General features: G+C 42.6%; 1 protein-coding gene and 1 pseudogene across 1 annotated transcript in view; both read right to left on the bottom strand.

The window, feature by feature from the left end:
* EFHC2 (EF-hand domain containing 2) overlaps positions 1 to 15,083 on the bottom strand; it is a 204,387-nt gene that overhangs the window by 2,666 nt on the left and 186,638 nt on the right. The window contains 2 exon segments of the mRNA XM_059910794.1: positions 944 to 963; positions 14,735 to 14,822. Of these exon segments, the coding sequence (XP_059766777.1) occupies positions 944 to 963; positions 14,735 to 14,822 (108 nt within the window).
* On the bottom strand, positions 1,412 to 2,404 carry LOC132357526 (protein FAM3C-like; annotated as a pseudogene).

Consider the following 15,083-nt stretch of genomic DNA (forward strand, 5'->3'; position numbering starts at 1 on the left):
CAGAACTGTGCAAAGATGTGGAAGTCACTTAAATATGGGTGATATGTAAAACTATGGTAATTAATAACACTAATGCAGAATCAGAAGAGCACCAAGAACCGGCATCTGTAACTAAAGCATAAAGCCTTAGTTTAAGAGATGATTTATGATGATGATGAACTAATAGCAGACTTTTTCAGGATTATAGGCATCATAATTACCTAGTAGTGATGATGATGATGATGATAATAATACTAAATTTATTGGATATTTACTATACGACAGGTATTCTTTTAAGCGTTTTACAAGTATTGAGCTATTTAATTACTGCAGTTTAAAAAATTAATAAACAGAAACTTCAATTAAATAGAGCCAGGAGACCAGAAGGGGAAGCTTTCATGCCCTGCAATGATAGCAGAGCACAACAGGAAGAAAAAGACTCCTCTTCTTTCCTGGTAAGGACTCAGCCAATGAAAAGCCATGGACTCTTTATTATCGCTCTCCCAACTTCCTTTTCCTCTCTATAAAAGTGTTCTCCTTCCTTTGCCATGAAGGAACTTGCACATGGCTTACCATGGTTGCAGACCCCAAAATGCAGTTCTCTGCTGATCCCAAATAAATCCATCTTTGCTGGAGAAATATCTGGCAGTCTATTTATTTTTAGGTCAACAGCAGAAAACCCTAAGAGGTAGGTATTATTATGATACCCATCCACAGGAAAGGAAACTGAGTCAAGGGAAGGGTTAAGTAGCTTGTCCAAAGTCAAACTGCCGGTAAGTGGAGTAGGCTGGACCGCAACCCAGTATTAGGGCTCCAGAGCTCTGCTTATCTGCTGGGCTACCCTCCAAAACCCAGGAAAGGAGTGGGCCTATTCAGAAGCAGCTGGCTCTCATCCGACATGGCTATATTTGGTCCTACCGCTTTCAACAAGAAAAGTTAAGTGATTCTTGAAGTAACACTACACTTCTCTTTCAAGAATGCCTCCTGTTGGATGCTGGAGCTTGAGCCCAAACTGCCAACCAGCTGTGTAAAGAAGGAAATGACCATTCAGATGGATGATGGCTAAACCAACTCCTAGGGCGTGTTCTGTGCAATTCATGCTACATGGAACTTAGTGAAATATGCTTCCTATGCCCAAAAGCAGTAAATCGTTGTGCGTCTGTGTGTGTGCATATACAAAATGTGTGTGTATTTCATGTGTGTGTATAGGTATATATACATGTACACACACACATATATATCTTTTTTTAGCCCAATATCTTTTTAATTTAAAAGATACTATCATCAAAAGGCCATATATAATATATATATATATATATACATAAAACAGTCTCCTCCCTAAAATCCACGTTATTCCATGATAGATTTTCACAGCGACTACTATATATATCAATATATTTTTCAAATCTGTTCAGTTATCCTTTGGGTAATGCTTTTAGAATTAAAAGATGCCATTATCATCGCAGTCTGAACGTTGTACCATTAGGGAGATGTGCTTAGAAATGGTTCAGTGATTTGCTCATTATGATGACTATTTACAAAGATGTCTATTTACATTAGCAATAAATAATCCTGATATCAAAAGAGATAATGGTCATGCACACACCGAGATGGCTGCATGCTCTTAAAATATTTACATGTAGTTTCTCGGTTAGGGCTTTCCCATTAGCAAGTGAAAGTGTGCTCCCTTCAATTTTCTCCACATCGGTCTGGCTTCTGGGGGATGCATCCTTCCATTTCTACAACTTCAGGCCATCCTTCATATTTGTTTGTGTCTTTATTGTTCTTTATGTGCTATTCAAAAGGGCTTTTTGTCTTAATGCCTTATCCACCACGGAAGACCTAGTTGTCTCTAAAACCAAGATGAGTAATAGATGTACTCCCCAATTCAGCAATGAGCTGCCGGGCCTCATCATTAAGTTTGGTTGCTCCATCATCATATGTTCCCATTAAGACTATTGTTTCATCTTGTATGGTCTGCAGAAACTCAATAAATGGGGCCACATTTCCTCCCCACATGTCAAAATATCTGGTGTCTATTAGATCTCCTGTTTTTCCATTTACCAAGGCAACACTGATCCCTCTTGCAACATTATTCTTAACACCACTCATTAAAACCTTGTCCTCCAGGCAGATTTTGGGTCCCACCACTTTGGCTGCTCCACTTGCCATTTTAAAAGCAAAATGCTTCTCAGGGCAAGCTTTTGAGATCCCACATTTATACCTGGGAGGTTTTGTAGAACGTGCAACTGCGTCCAATGCTGACCTTGCAAATAGATTTCCTAAACTTGCATCCATTTTTATTTCAAATACTTGAGAAATAACATAGAATGTCAGCAAAAATACTGCCACGGCTACCACCAACTTTGCAGCACCTGCTACCCTCATGTTTGGTTTTTCGGCCTATGGCACTTTTCATTAAATAAGCTCCTCCAGCTTAGAAGACACTAAAGCTTTACAAGTGAGCCAAGACCGCCCTCCACAGAGTTCAAATGCAACGTACAACTCCATCCCCGCCTCTTAAGAGCACTCGGCCCCCGTTTTCCGACCCGAGCTGGAGCCCCCGCGCGCCCCACGTGCCAGCCGCTGGCCGGAGCGCCAGGCGCCGCGCCGCCCCGCCCTCCGCGGAGCCGGAGGACTGCTACATATCTCTTTTTAATCAATGAAGTCTGAGATCAATAGTCATTCAATTCGACTATTCAACATGTCCTCAAAAATTTCATTATAAAACTTAAAGCAATTTTCACTCTTAAGTGGTACAGTAGTCCCTCAGTATCTTTATTGGTTCTAAGACCCCCTGCGGATACGAAAATCTGAGGATGCTCAAGCCCCTCACATAAAACGGTGTAGTATTTGCATATAACCTATGCACATCCTCCTGTATACTTTAAATCATCTCTAGATTACTTATAATACCTAATACAATGTAAATGCTATGTAAATAGTTGCAAATACAATATAAGTACTATGTAAATAGTTGGTGTGTGGCAAATTCAAGTTTTGCTTTTTGGAACTCCCTGGAATTTTTTTTTCCAAATACTGTTGATCCATGGTTGGTTGAATCTGTGAATGCAGAACCCATGCATATGGAGGGCTGACTTTATTTTTAAATTTTACCATGTTATAGAAGAATATAGAACAAATATATACATTCAGAATCACTATTCCCTGATAGGTTTTTTTAAACACAAGTTTTCAATACAAAAAGAAATACATTATGCAGCTCGTAACATTACAATGAAATTATTTGGGGAAAGGATTCTCTCATGAAACAGGTCAACACTAGAAGATCCTTCCTCATACCTTATTAGGCAGCAAAAGTTTTGGTTTGTTTGGTTTTTTGTTTGTTTGTTTTTTGAGCAAGGAATCATGATTTAAATCCTAACAACAAAAGAAAAAGAAATAGAAGAACTTATACTGGAATAATGATAACTCAAGAATTTGGAGATGAGAATTAAATTTATTAGCAACAAGCCAAACTTGGGTAAATGAAACTCAAGTAAATACCCCGAGATTTGAAATTAAGGATAATTTAAGATGAAAAAATAACGTAGGGGAGCAAAATCTGCCACCCCAAAATGTGTCTCTCTGGCATGAAGATTATTTTAAGTTGATTATTTTTTTTTATTGGGGTATAGTTGTTTTACAATGTTGTGTTAGTTTCTACTGTACAGCGAAGTGGAGTTCCCTGTGCTATACAGCAGGTTCTCATTAGTTATCTATTTTATACATATTAGTGTAAATATGTCAATCCCAGTCTCCCAATTCATCCCACCACCCCCCCCCCCTTTCCCCCTTGGGTGTCCATACGTTTGCTCTCCATACCAGTGTCTCTATTTCTGCTTTGCAAACCAGTTCATCTGTACCTAGAGACTGTCATATAGGGTTGATTATTTTTAAGAAACAAAAGACTCAGGAGGCACTCTTACCTCCCCCTTAACTGCCTAAAAGAATTTAGATACAGGGCCGGTACCAAGAATGGAGCTATCACCGTAGATAACTACATGTGAGGTAGACAGGGAGGAAGCTGGCAAAGTCTGTTTGTTAAAATTCCTCACCGTGTCCCATTGTTTCTGCATGGCCCTGCAAACATTTATTTACCAAACATTTGCTCTTTTCGTCTTCCTGTGAATTGCTTTCCTTCCCTTTGCAGTCCCAGACCCCTAGCCCCTTCTCCTTAGCCCCTTAGTCAAGAATGACAGATAAACCTCATTTTGCCTGACTGTCTTTGGAATCTCCCATGTTTACATGGATTCCCTATACATACGTACTAAATTTTGGTTTTTTCTCCTGTTAATCTGTCTTAATCTCATTTTAATTATTCAACCAGCCAAAAGAACATAGAAGGGCTGGGGGGGGGGAATTATCCCCCCCCCAAAAAAAGTAACAATAATGCATTTCTTTTAATCCTGATCACTTTAAATCCCATGGCTCACACAATACCTTCCTGAGTGCTCCAGCCCCCCTATGCTCTCTCTCTAAAATCAATACCACTTCCCTCAAATTTATTTCCCTTTGTCACTTTTCTCCAGGTTCTAGGTGGGAGTGACTGTTTCTGCCTAAATAACTGATAAATGCCACAGGCATATTTGCAGTGCTTGAGGAACCCAAGGTGTGTACATTGGCAATATGATATGGTGATTTATAATAAGAAATATATATTTGGTTTTTGTCCCCATTTCTGGCACAGAGTTCTTAAAACTCTTAGAATTTCCTAAGTGATGAGAGCGATAAGGTCTCTTTTGTTACGTTAATGAAACATTATTGAAAGGCACCAGGATGGGGGCTGGTTGCCAGTGGAGCCAACCACGTGATTAGAGGGTTGGAACTTTCAGTCCCCAGCCTCCACTCCCCATCCCCACACCTCCGGGAGGGGAGAGGGGCGGGAATTTGAGTTTATTCACCAACGGCCAATGATTTAATCAATCGTGTCTATATAAAGAAGGCCCTGTGAACACCAAAAATGACGGAGTTCGGAGAGCTTCTGAGTTGGCAAACACGTGGAGATGTGGGGAGAGTGGTGAGCCCAGGGAGGGCATGGAAGCTCTGTGCCCTTTCCCCACACCTTGCCCTATGCATCAATTCTATCGGGCTGTTCCTGAGTTGTAGCCTTTTATCATAAACCAGTGATCTAGTAAGTAAAATGTTTCTCTGAGTTCTGTGAGCCGCTCCTCCCAAGGAGGAGGTCATGGGAACCTCCAATCCACAGCCAGTTGGTCAGAAGCACAGGCGACAATCTGGACTTGTGAATGGCATCTGAAGGAGGGGAGGTAGTCTTGTGGAACTGAGCCCGTAACCTGTGGGATCTGAGGTTATCTCCAGGTAGATAGTGCCAGAACTGAGTTGACTTGCAGGACACTCAGCTGCTGTTGAGAATTGCTTGGTACGGGGGAAAAATACACACTGGAATTGGTACCAGAATTGTAGCTAGCTCCCAGTTTTAGGGAGATTTTCACAGGTACTCGTTTAAATGAACTAACAGGAATCAAACTGGGATCTAAAGGAAGGAGGAAGCAGGAGACAAGAGTTAAGAAACTCAGGGGGATGGGGCATCGATAAAGTAGAGGGAAAAAGTATCTTCCTCATAATTTTGCCTGTAATTGGGTCCACCTAAAGGAATCACATGGCCAATCTCTTTGTAAAATAAAGAGGTCTTTGCTAACATGAGAAATCCCCTCACTACCACTGCCTAATTGTTCTAATAAATCTGCAAATGCTCCAAACGTTACATAATATTTATGACTGGGCAGTGAGTTAAAATATTCTTTGTCCTCACTGACCTTTTATTCATCCCACACTACAAACTTCGAAGGAAACTCCAGATCATATTGTTTCCCAGCAGTGCACATAAATTTTAAGCGGAAATAACTGCATGGTGATTTTATAACAGGTGAGCTCATCCACAGCAGTCAGTCCCTCCTGTTCTAGACGAGGACGAGCCTGCTTGTATTTCTGTAAAACACCCCGCCTAAAGGTGCATGATCAGCACCTTAAATATCTGTGTGTATCAGGTTCTGCCAGCACCTCTCCTGATCCTCTCACCCTTTCCACTTTGGCGCACACCAACCTAACTTCCAGCCATCAGCACCTGCATTCCTTCTCCTGAGAGCTTCCCTTTGGCCTCTGAGGCCTGATTTGGCTGTCCCTGTGACATGCCACAAGTGCTTGGGAATTCATTATTTTCCCCCACTTCGGGAGCAGCTCTCAAACAATGACAGGAGTTGATGGATGGGATAACGCTGAGGTACCTATCAGCCACTGGATCCCTGTGTTTCCCAGAGGCATTACGCTCCAGTCATTCACATTTTTACTGGTTTGATAATATGCCCTGTATTAACTCCTTCTCTTCCATTTCTCACTTCCTTGCTCCCTTGCTAGTTACTCCCTTCACTTCGTCCAAAAAACTATTTATACTCAAATCCTTGTCTCCGAGTCAGCTTCCAGAGGAAGTCAAAGATACTATGCCATTTTGCATTTTTCAAAATTAATAAAATGTCTATGAAAGTCACAGTATGGCTCGGAACAAAGCAACTTCTTGACAAACTGTGGATGGATCCAGAGTCTCCAATGTGACTTCCAGGTAATTCCAGAGACAGTACCCAAATCTCAAAACAAAATTCAGTTTAATCTGGAGCATAAACAGTATGTGCCACGTAGCATTTTCTGGAAGAAGGAAGAACTATGAAATGCAGAGTGAAATTCAGCAATAATGCAAAATCATGACTCTAAAATGGCTGGAAATCATTGTCTGCAAGAGGGCCCCATGACAGTTTTCAATCTGGCTGTCACTAGAGCTACTTAAGATGTCAGAGAAGTTGGCAATAAATTACTTATTCATCAATGGTGAAAAAAAATGTAGCTGCCGATCTGTAAAACCACATATCCTTGAAATGGGAAGCAAAGATGGCACTGGATGGAAACCCAGTAAACAGCAGCTGCCCAGTGAGAACAGCAAAGCTGTGTGTGAGCTCATAGGCCCTGGATTTATTTGCTTTGACATTTTTAAAAGGAAATTTAATTGGATTATGTCTCCTTCTAGTTTAAAATTTTCTACTGTAGTACTGGCCACCAGATGCATGCGGGGAAAAGATCGGGAGCCAATTAAATTCCACGCTTCACTGAAACAAGGTTATTTTTATTCGTCCCAAATGTAAGGCTGATAGAGTCATGTTAGTGATTTCACTCTGTTACTCCCCCTCTGCTCAATCAAAAAAAGGATGTTTTTATCCATGAATTTGTAGAAAAATCCAGTACTGTGTATGGAATTGAAATTGTGGTTTTCTTGGATTTTCTTCCTTCTACTAGGTTGACATGACCTTGGAAATAATCAAATTAAGTTGACAGAAATCATAAAAACAATTAAATTTCAGTAAAACCAAAATGAAATTAATTTGGGGAAGAAATTTTACAGATACTTGTTGAGATAATCAAGAGCATTCTGATGACATAAGGAAAAGCTCAAAACCAGGAGATTCGCTTATATGCCTATCCATTTCTGTCTTTACTGTAATGCCAATATTTCACAATTGCTTCTCTTTGCTCTAGACAGAGCTTCAGTAGAATTGTCATCTGTGTGGCTGCAGCTAAAACACAGTTGTAACTTTTAAACAAGAAACCTTTCCTTGAAATTGCATTACGGGGCAAGTAAAGTTTTCAAGGAGACATGGATAATTTTTAGCTTTAGTGATAGGCTTATTCATACAACTCAAGTAGACATCATCCAAACCTTTAAATCACAGTAGATTCTGGAAGTTTCCTACTAGGTCACTGCTTTGTGTTACGGAATCAGTATGTGTTTACCAGTTATTTTTTTAAGTCTTACGAGAATGATTAATAATCTTTTATTTCAACTGTTAAACTCAACCTGAAATATTAGACATAACTTTGCTTACTTAAAGAGTTGGCACTAGCCCCTAACTATATAATCCTGACCTTTAGGAATGCCTTTGAGTCTCAGCTTCCTATCTATAAATTGGGAATGATACTTATTCTCACAAAATGGTTGGGACAATAAAATGTCACAGGGTATTCCACCCTCTAGATACCAAAAGGAGATCCTCGACAAGTGGGGTGCCCAAAGATATATCCCAAGGTGTACCCCACTGTCCCCTACTCCCCAGTGCCAAGGCTATATGTCATCCTGTTGTGACAAGAGGAAACTTTAGAGCCAATTGTTAATGCTTCTGCAGTTCTAGTGCTCGTAAAATGAAGCCACATTCAATTTTTCTCAGAAACGTCAAAGGATAAGATGCCAGTCACACAGTGCAAGTTATAAAGTTTATATGAGAACCGATTTAGTGTTAGTTTTTAAAACGTGACTTCTGAGATTAACCAGGCAGGCTCTAAACAGCGGGACCTCTTTTGCCAGTTTTACAGCTACCATCTGTGAGCAAGCACAATAGAATGGAATTGGGGTCTCTAGGCCGTGACAGCACCAGGGCAACATGCTGAGACCACAGATAGTCACATAATGGAGTGAGAATTAACTTACAGCCCCAGTGGCTCACCATGGGCTGCTGTGGAGGTCAGGCAGAGGCCCGGCCAAGGGAGCTCCTGAGAATCCAGGCTACAGGCCACAGTCAACAATCCTGGTGGGTGACAGTCAGCTCCCACCCATCCACATAGGGAAACCTCTCACCAAATCAAAGCTGGACTCGCTACAACCACAGTCCTCTCTGTGAATTTTGCTTCTTTGTTGTTGATCCGCAGGCCTACTAGCTGATGCCATGTAACAATCACACGTAGGTGGAGCCCCATCGGAGTCAGAGGGACCAGTCCTAACATCCAGCAGACCCAGCTTCAGGAGCTGTTAGTCTTAAAAGCTGGCTGTGAGGCTTGCTGACTGGAGCCCAAGTCTTTACTCTGGTAACAGACTGTACTGGCTCATCCTCCATTTGCCCCTCAAGATCCATTTTTTGCCCTTCTCACCAAGCTCTCTGCCCTGGGAGGCTGACCTCTGTGGACTGCATCACTTCTCGAGCCTCCTTGGCTCTCTGGCTCCCGAACGGGTCCAGCCAATGGGAAGCAGCGAGGGTTCAGGGTATTGATTCCACTTCCCCTCTGCCTGCCCCCTCCCTGCCCAACCACGCTTTGGCAGTGGCTACGCTCCTCTACCTGCTGCCACTGCTCCGGCTCCTCCACTGGGCTCCAGTAATACCAGTCCCTCCCTGCTTCTCCAGACCTAGGGATGGTAAAGGCTTCCCACTCTAGCTAGGCCCTGGGCACTCCACCGCCCTGACTGGTTCCCTTAACCCTACCCTCTCCTCTGTCAATAGTCCCTGCCTTAAATCCATATCGCGACTCCTCTGAGTGGGCCGTGTGTCTCCTGCTAGAACCTCACTGGTATAGGGACCCAGCCTGCTCTGTCCCCTGGGCGCGGCTGAAGGCGTGGTTCAAGCCTGCTGGCTGGCCCCCTCTGGTCGCTGAATAGCGCTAACTTCAGGATCCCCACCACTGTGCTCCCTGTTTTGGAGAGACCCCCTGCTAGAACTCCCTGACGCGCTGCCCTTCCAATCCCAAGTACTGTGTACCAGACCACCCCCCTACTCAGCCTGTGGTTGGCTAAAGCCCATGGTCCTGTCCCTCTTTTTTTTTTTTTTTTTTGTCCATTCCTGCTTCCATTCACTGTAGTTAATCAAGCTAGGGAAGCTGTCCCAAATCTCCACCCCTACCATCCATCCTATCCATTAATGCTGATGCAAACAGAATTGGTGTTGAATCTGGTACTGAGACCTGCTCAGCTTTCATCAGCTAAGCAGTCTCTTTTCATTTTTCAGTAAGATCCCTAGTTCAGGGAAGAGAGCCTGTTGAGGACAACATTCAGCCCAAGAGTAAGGACACCCAGGTTCCGAGTGGAGGCTGGTAACTTCTGGAACTTCAGCCAGAGACAGCCTGTCCAGCTCATACACTGGAGGAAGCACGCAGCCGCCCCTCTGCTGGCCTCCACGTGGGCCATACTTCCACGCAGGAGCTCAGCCTGCCATTCCTTGTTCTCAACAGAGCTTTAATCTGTCACGTCACATTCAAGGCTGGGTCACTTTCACAACCTGGTGGATCTTGTTCTGAAGTCCCACATATGATTTTTGGGCTACAGCAGACTCCCTAAGTGTTGGCAATCCCCAAAGCTCGAAGTGAGAGGTTTTCTTTGCCCAACTGGGCCCCACAGACCTACGCATCTGGTCCAACTCCTCTACCACTTCCTCTTCTGCCATAATCACGGCCTCTTCTGGCATAACCAGTTTCTTGTCAGTTCCCTGCCACGGGTGAAAGCTCAGACAGTAATAGAGGAGCAGGTGTGTGGAGAAGGCTGTGCCACAGGCCAGGCCTCCAGTTCAGACCAAGAATAATCAAGAGTGGTTGGTTGCCAAGACATGATATACCATCCAGAATCCCCTTGAGGAAGGACTTGGTGGCCCAGTTGATGGGAGACCCCTTCAGGGATTACCTCAGCTACAGAGCTGTGTTGGCTGCAAAGAGCCACGTTACCCCAGGTCATACCCCTTTCTAAACCAACCCACAGGGATAAAGTCCAGGCCATTTTGGCCGAACTCAGGACAGCTCTGAAAGGCCATTCTAGCTCCAGAGTTCCCTTCGGACCAGCCAAGGCTGTCTTTGGACCTGCATCGAAGCTCAACTTCTCCCTCTGCCCACTCCTATGTCCCTCCCCTCCCTTCCACAGGTATTGATCCCAAGGACACTCCCAAATAAATATACTGCACATTAAACTCCATCTGCTTCCTGGAGAACCCAACCTGTGACAGGCTCTGACCCAGAGTGTCTCAGGGCATTATTAGATATTAACATTTAAGTACACTTACATGGTTCAGGAGATACTATACTTTTCATTACTCATTCTACTCTCTGAACTATGCAATATTACGCTCAACCCATTCACACTAAATATTTTCACATAGATTACAGACTCACTGATACCATTCCCAAGCTATCTTATATCCTCTTTAATGGAACGATAGCAAGCTCAGGAGTACCAGAGTGCTTCAGACTCTGGAATTTAGTTAAGTTCTCATTATTGGTTAAATTGATCAGGTACCATTTTATAACTATGTTCTTCCTTTATTTGAAAAAAACTGGCTGAAAAAGAACGGCCCCATCCAAATGTCTCCCACAGACTGAACTGCTTCTAGGCTTGGTCATCAGAATTGACAAGAGACCCTAAGACTAAAGTTCTTCTCACCATAAATGAGTAACAGTTGAAAGAGCTGACTTACTGCTAAAGCACAGGCCCTATCTGATGCTACATTGCTGTTCTGTAGCTGTTCTGACTCTTACGTTTAACGACAGAATCACTGATCTTAGTCTTGGAAGTTGACTCCTCAAGGCCCAGCCCACTGACTTGAGGACGTAAGGCATCTCCATTTTAGAACAACAGTAATAGCTAACATTTAAGCCGTTACTATGGGACAGGTACTGTGATAAGTGTCTCACGTGTATCAATTCAATCCTTACAAGCAACCTGACAGAAGCGCTACTTTTATCTCCATTTTTGAGATGGGGCAATGTGAAAGGTTGAATAACTTACACAGTCACCCAGTGAGTCAATCATAGAGCTAAGGATTTGAGTTCAGCTTCATGTGATTCCAGACCTTGTGCTCCACACTATCTCTCTAAAGAACCTGAGGTCCATGGCTCAGTAACTGCCCCAGTTGACAGAGTAGGTAAGAGATGAAATGGGGGAGGGGTGGCTAAAGGGAAAGTGGATCTCTGGCCTTTCCACGCACTGACTCCTCTTCCAATATGGGTGGTGATTCTTTTGTAGGTCCTTAAGTCAATTTAATGGGTAATGAACTATATTCAAAAGAAAGAAAGAAGGCGGGAGGAGAGAAAAGAAAAGAGAAAGGAAAGAAAAAATATCATACATCATCACATGCAGTTAGAATAGTATTGTTTCATGAGACGTTTGGGCCATTGTATATGTGCATGCTGGGTTGCTAGGGAAAAACGTCTTTCTTACTGTAGGTTGTAGTACCAAAAGGTAATTAAATTTCATTCAAGCTCAATAGTCATCAGGAAGATAAAAATTCAAGTAACAAGATACCACATGTTTTCAAAGGCAAAAATGTAAGAATAACTTGAATGCCTATCAATAGAGAAATGGATGAATAAATGATTCCATATTCATACTACAGTATTAAAGAATGGCTTAGGTCTACACATATTAAACTAGAGAAATGTCCCATGGTGTACTATCAAGAAAAACACACTGCAGATAAATGCCTGTGGTATGATTATATTTTTGTGCATGAAATGATGAAACCCCCAACACATAGGTAAACATTTGGGTGGTGGATTGGGTGGAATGGAAAAGGAGAGAAGGAGGAAGTAAGGAAAAAAACACAACAAAGGCTGTTGCTAACTAGCCAAAATAAGTATGTGTATCTTTCAGGATCCCAGAAGAAATAGCGGACATATGCAAACTGTGTAAATTGAGAAGAGTTTAATAAAGAGACTATTTACAAAGTTGTGGCAAGTGTTTAGGAAAAGCAACAAGGGATCCTCCAGACCCTCAGGGACTGTAGCAACAGGGAGCCACTGCCACCACCTGGGGCTGAAGGGGCACGTGAGGGTGGCTGCCAGAGCCCGGAGTAGACAGCTATGTGGAGAGACCCTCCAGACAGGTACTGTGGCCCTGGGCAGGAGGAGGCAGTCAATCTCTTGTGACTGTCAGGGAGGGAGATGACTTCTGTCTCGTCCCACCCTCCACTCTCCTGCTGGTGCGTCCCATTGGCTCCCCCAACTGGAGGCCAGAGGGCTAAGGGTCCCATTGATGAAGCCCACAAAGATCAGCTGTCTAGGATTCAGAGCAGGGTAGACGGGGTTGGAGACAAGTCCCAATGGGACAAATGGATGATATCCAACACAGAATACTGTAACATTAAATGAAAAGGTGGAATATAAACTCCACCTATCATTGTTCTTTTTACATGTAAAAATTACATATTTGCATGGATAAGAATTAAAAGGTTACCAAATGACAGTATTTATTTGTTTTTGTGATAGTATCTTGGACTTTAGTTAATTAAATCCAATATCTTCAATGACGATTGTATTTAAATGATTTTTTCCTTTTTCATGCTTTGCGGTAAAACAGACCTGAGTTAAAATTCTAACTCTACCATACCCTGGCTGTTCCTCTAACTTCCTCATCTCTAAAATGGGAATGATAAAAGTATCTACCCTCAGAAAGTTGCTCTGAGGATTAAATGAGAGAATAGATTTTGAGGTCTTAGAACAGTGCTTGACACATAGTAAATGCTTTAAAGTGTTTGCTGTTGTTATGGTGATGAAGGGTCGTCAAGAGCCTCCTATGGGGTCTACTTGTCTCCTTGTCCTCTCTCCAATCTACCCACCACCCAACCAGAGCAAGCTCCCTTTAAAGGGCATACCTGGTCATGTCACTCTCTTCCTTGAAATTTGTCCACAGTCTGCAGACTTTGTAGGACCGATACTCAGACCTCACCCGTGCAGGCGTCTCCAGCTTCATTCATCTCCACTCCTCCCTCTGTGCCTCCATCCCAGCCACACCAATTCTTTCCGGTTCTGCACAAGAGCCGTGTCGTCCCATGCCCTAGAGCCTCTGTTGGGAATGCCTCTGGGAATACCATGCCACTTTTCCTACCTAGCTCTTACCATTCATCACTGAAATTTCAAGCATCACCTCCCCTAAGACTTCCTGTGCCCCCCAACCCTCCTTAAGGTAGCAATAATGACTGTCTCTAGACCCCAGCGCAGAGCATAGAAACTGCTAAGAGTGGATACTTAAACATGATTTGTCTGAGAATTAAATTTATAAATGAATGAGTTAAGTAACTGCCCCAAAGTCACTCAGCTACATAAGTGGCAGAGCCAGAATTCAACCCCAGCTCTGTTTGACTCCAAAGGCCACCAGTGTCTCCCAATCATCTGGAAGTTCTAAGGCTGCCTGACACTCCAGAGTAGCTGCATGCCTGAGGGAACTCCCCAAGGGCACTAGACCAGTTCAGGCCAGAATGAGCTGGTCATCAGAGACCGGGAGGAATAAATGCCTCCTTTCTGGGAGTATCAACCACATGACATTTGCTTTATCAAGGGACTTTCCCAAGAAAATCAATTTCTGGAGCATGTTAAAATATAAACAAACCACCATCCACCCACCCACTCCTTAAAGACAATTGGTCCAAAGAGATCTCAGAGAATTCAGACAATTTCACAACGTTGAGAGCATCATCCGATCACATGAACTCTGTTTTCCCTAACCAAGCATTTTTCTACTGAATTTTTATTTTAAATTTGGCCCCACTATGAAATATACATGTCCATACTATACTGTTTCACCCAAGGCAAACCTGCATGCACAGCCGCAAATACACTGGGGATTCTTGACATATGCACGATTTGAGACTTGCTCTTGTAGCCTATGATGATATTACCAGAATCCCTTGATAACAGTGTTTGTATCTATTTATAACCGTAACCTATTATCCTATTTTCCATATAATTGGATACGACTTGGGTTAAAAAACATTCAGCTGCATAAGAAAAATCACGCTCTTATACAGCAGATGTTCACTCAGTATGGAAAGTGAATTAGACTTTAACACAAATACCCAGAAATACATAGTGCTCTTTCCAAAAGCACTGATGTTACTATTTTACATTGAAAAATAATTTTAAGATAAAGGATATTAAAAACGCAAGGGAGGTAGCCACAGCTGGTTTTTAAAACAGGTGTTACTTTTACCTCTTTAATGCACCATACTGCTTCCAATTCGGGCATCGGATTCACTCTCCAGTTCAGGGCACAGAAAAATGACTCGTAATTTATTTGTTTTTCACTGTCTTCAAACCTAAAAATATAATTATAATATATGATTTGACTCAATCTGCAGATTTCAGGACCAAACTGTCAGCTTAAATCCACCATGAAAACATACTACTAGATGTGCTTCAATACAGATATTTTTCTTATTTCTTATTACCTTGTTTTCTGTTTCTAACCCTCCAGAATGTAAATTCTTTGAGAGCAGAGACCTCACACATCTAATTCACCAAAGTATTCCCAGGACCTAGATCAATGCCGGCACATAGTAGGTGTTCAACAAATACTT

The sequence above is a fragment of the Balaenoptera ricei genome, chromosome X (assembly GCF_028023285.1).
Source record: "Balaenoptera ricei isolate mBalRic1 chromosome X, mBalRic1.hap2, whole genome shotgun sequence".
NCBI classification, from domain to species: Eukaryota; Metazoa; Chordata; class Mammalia; order Artiodactyla; family Balaenopteridae; genus Balaenoptera; species Balaenoptera ricei.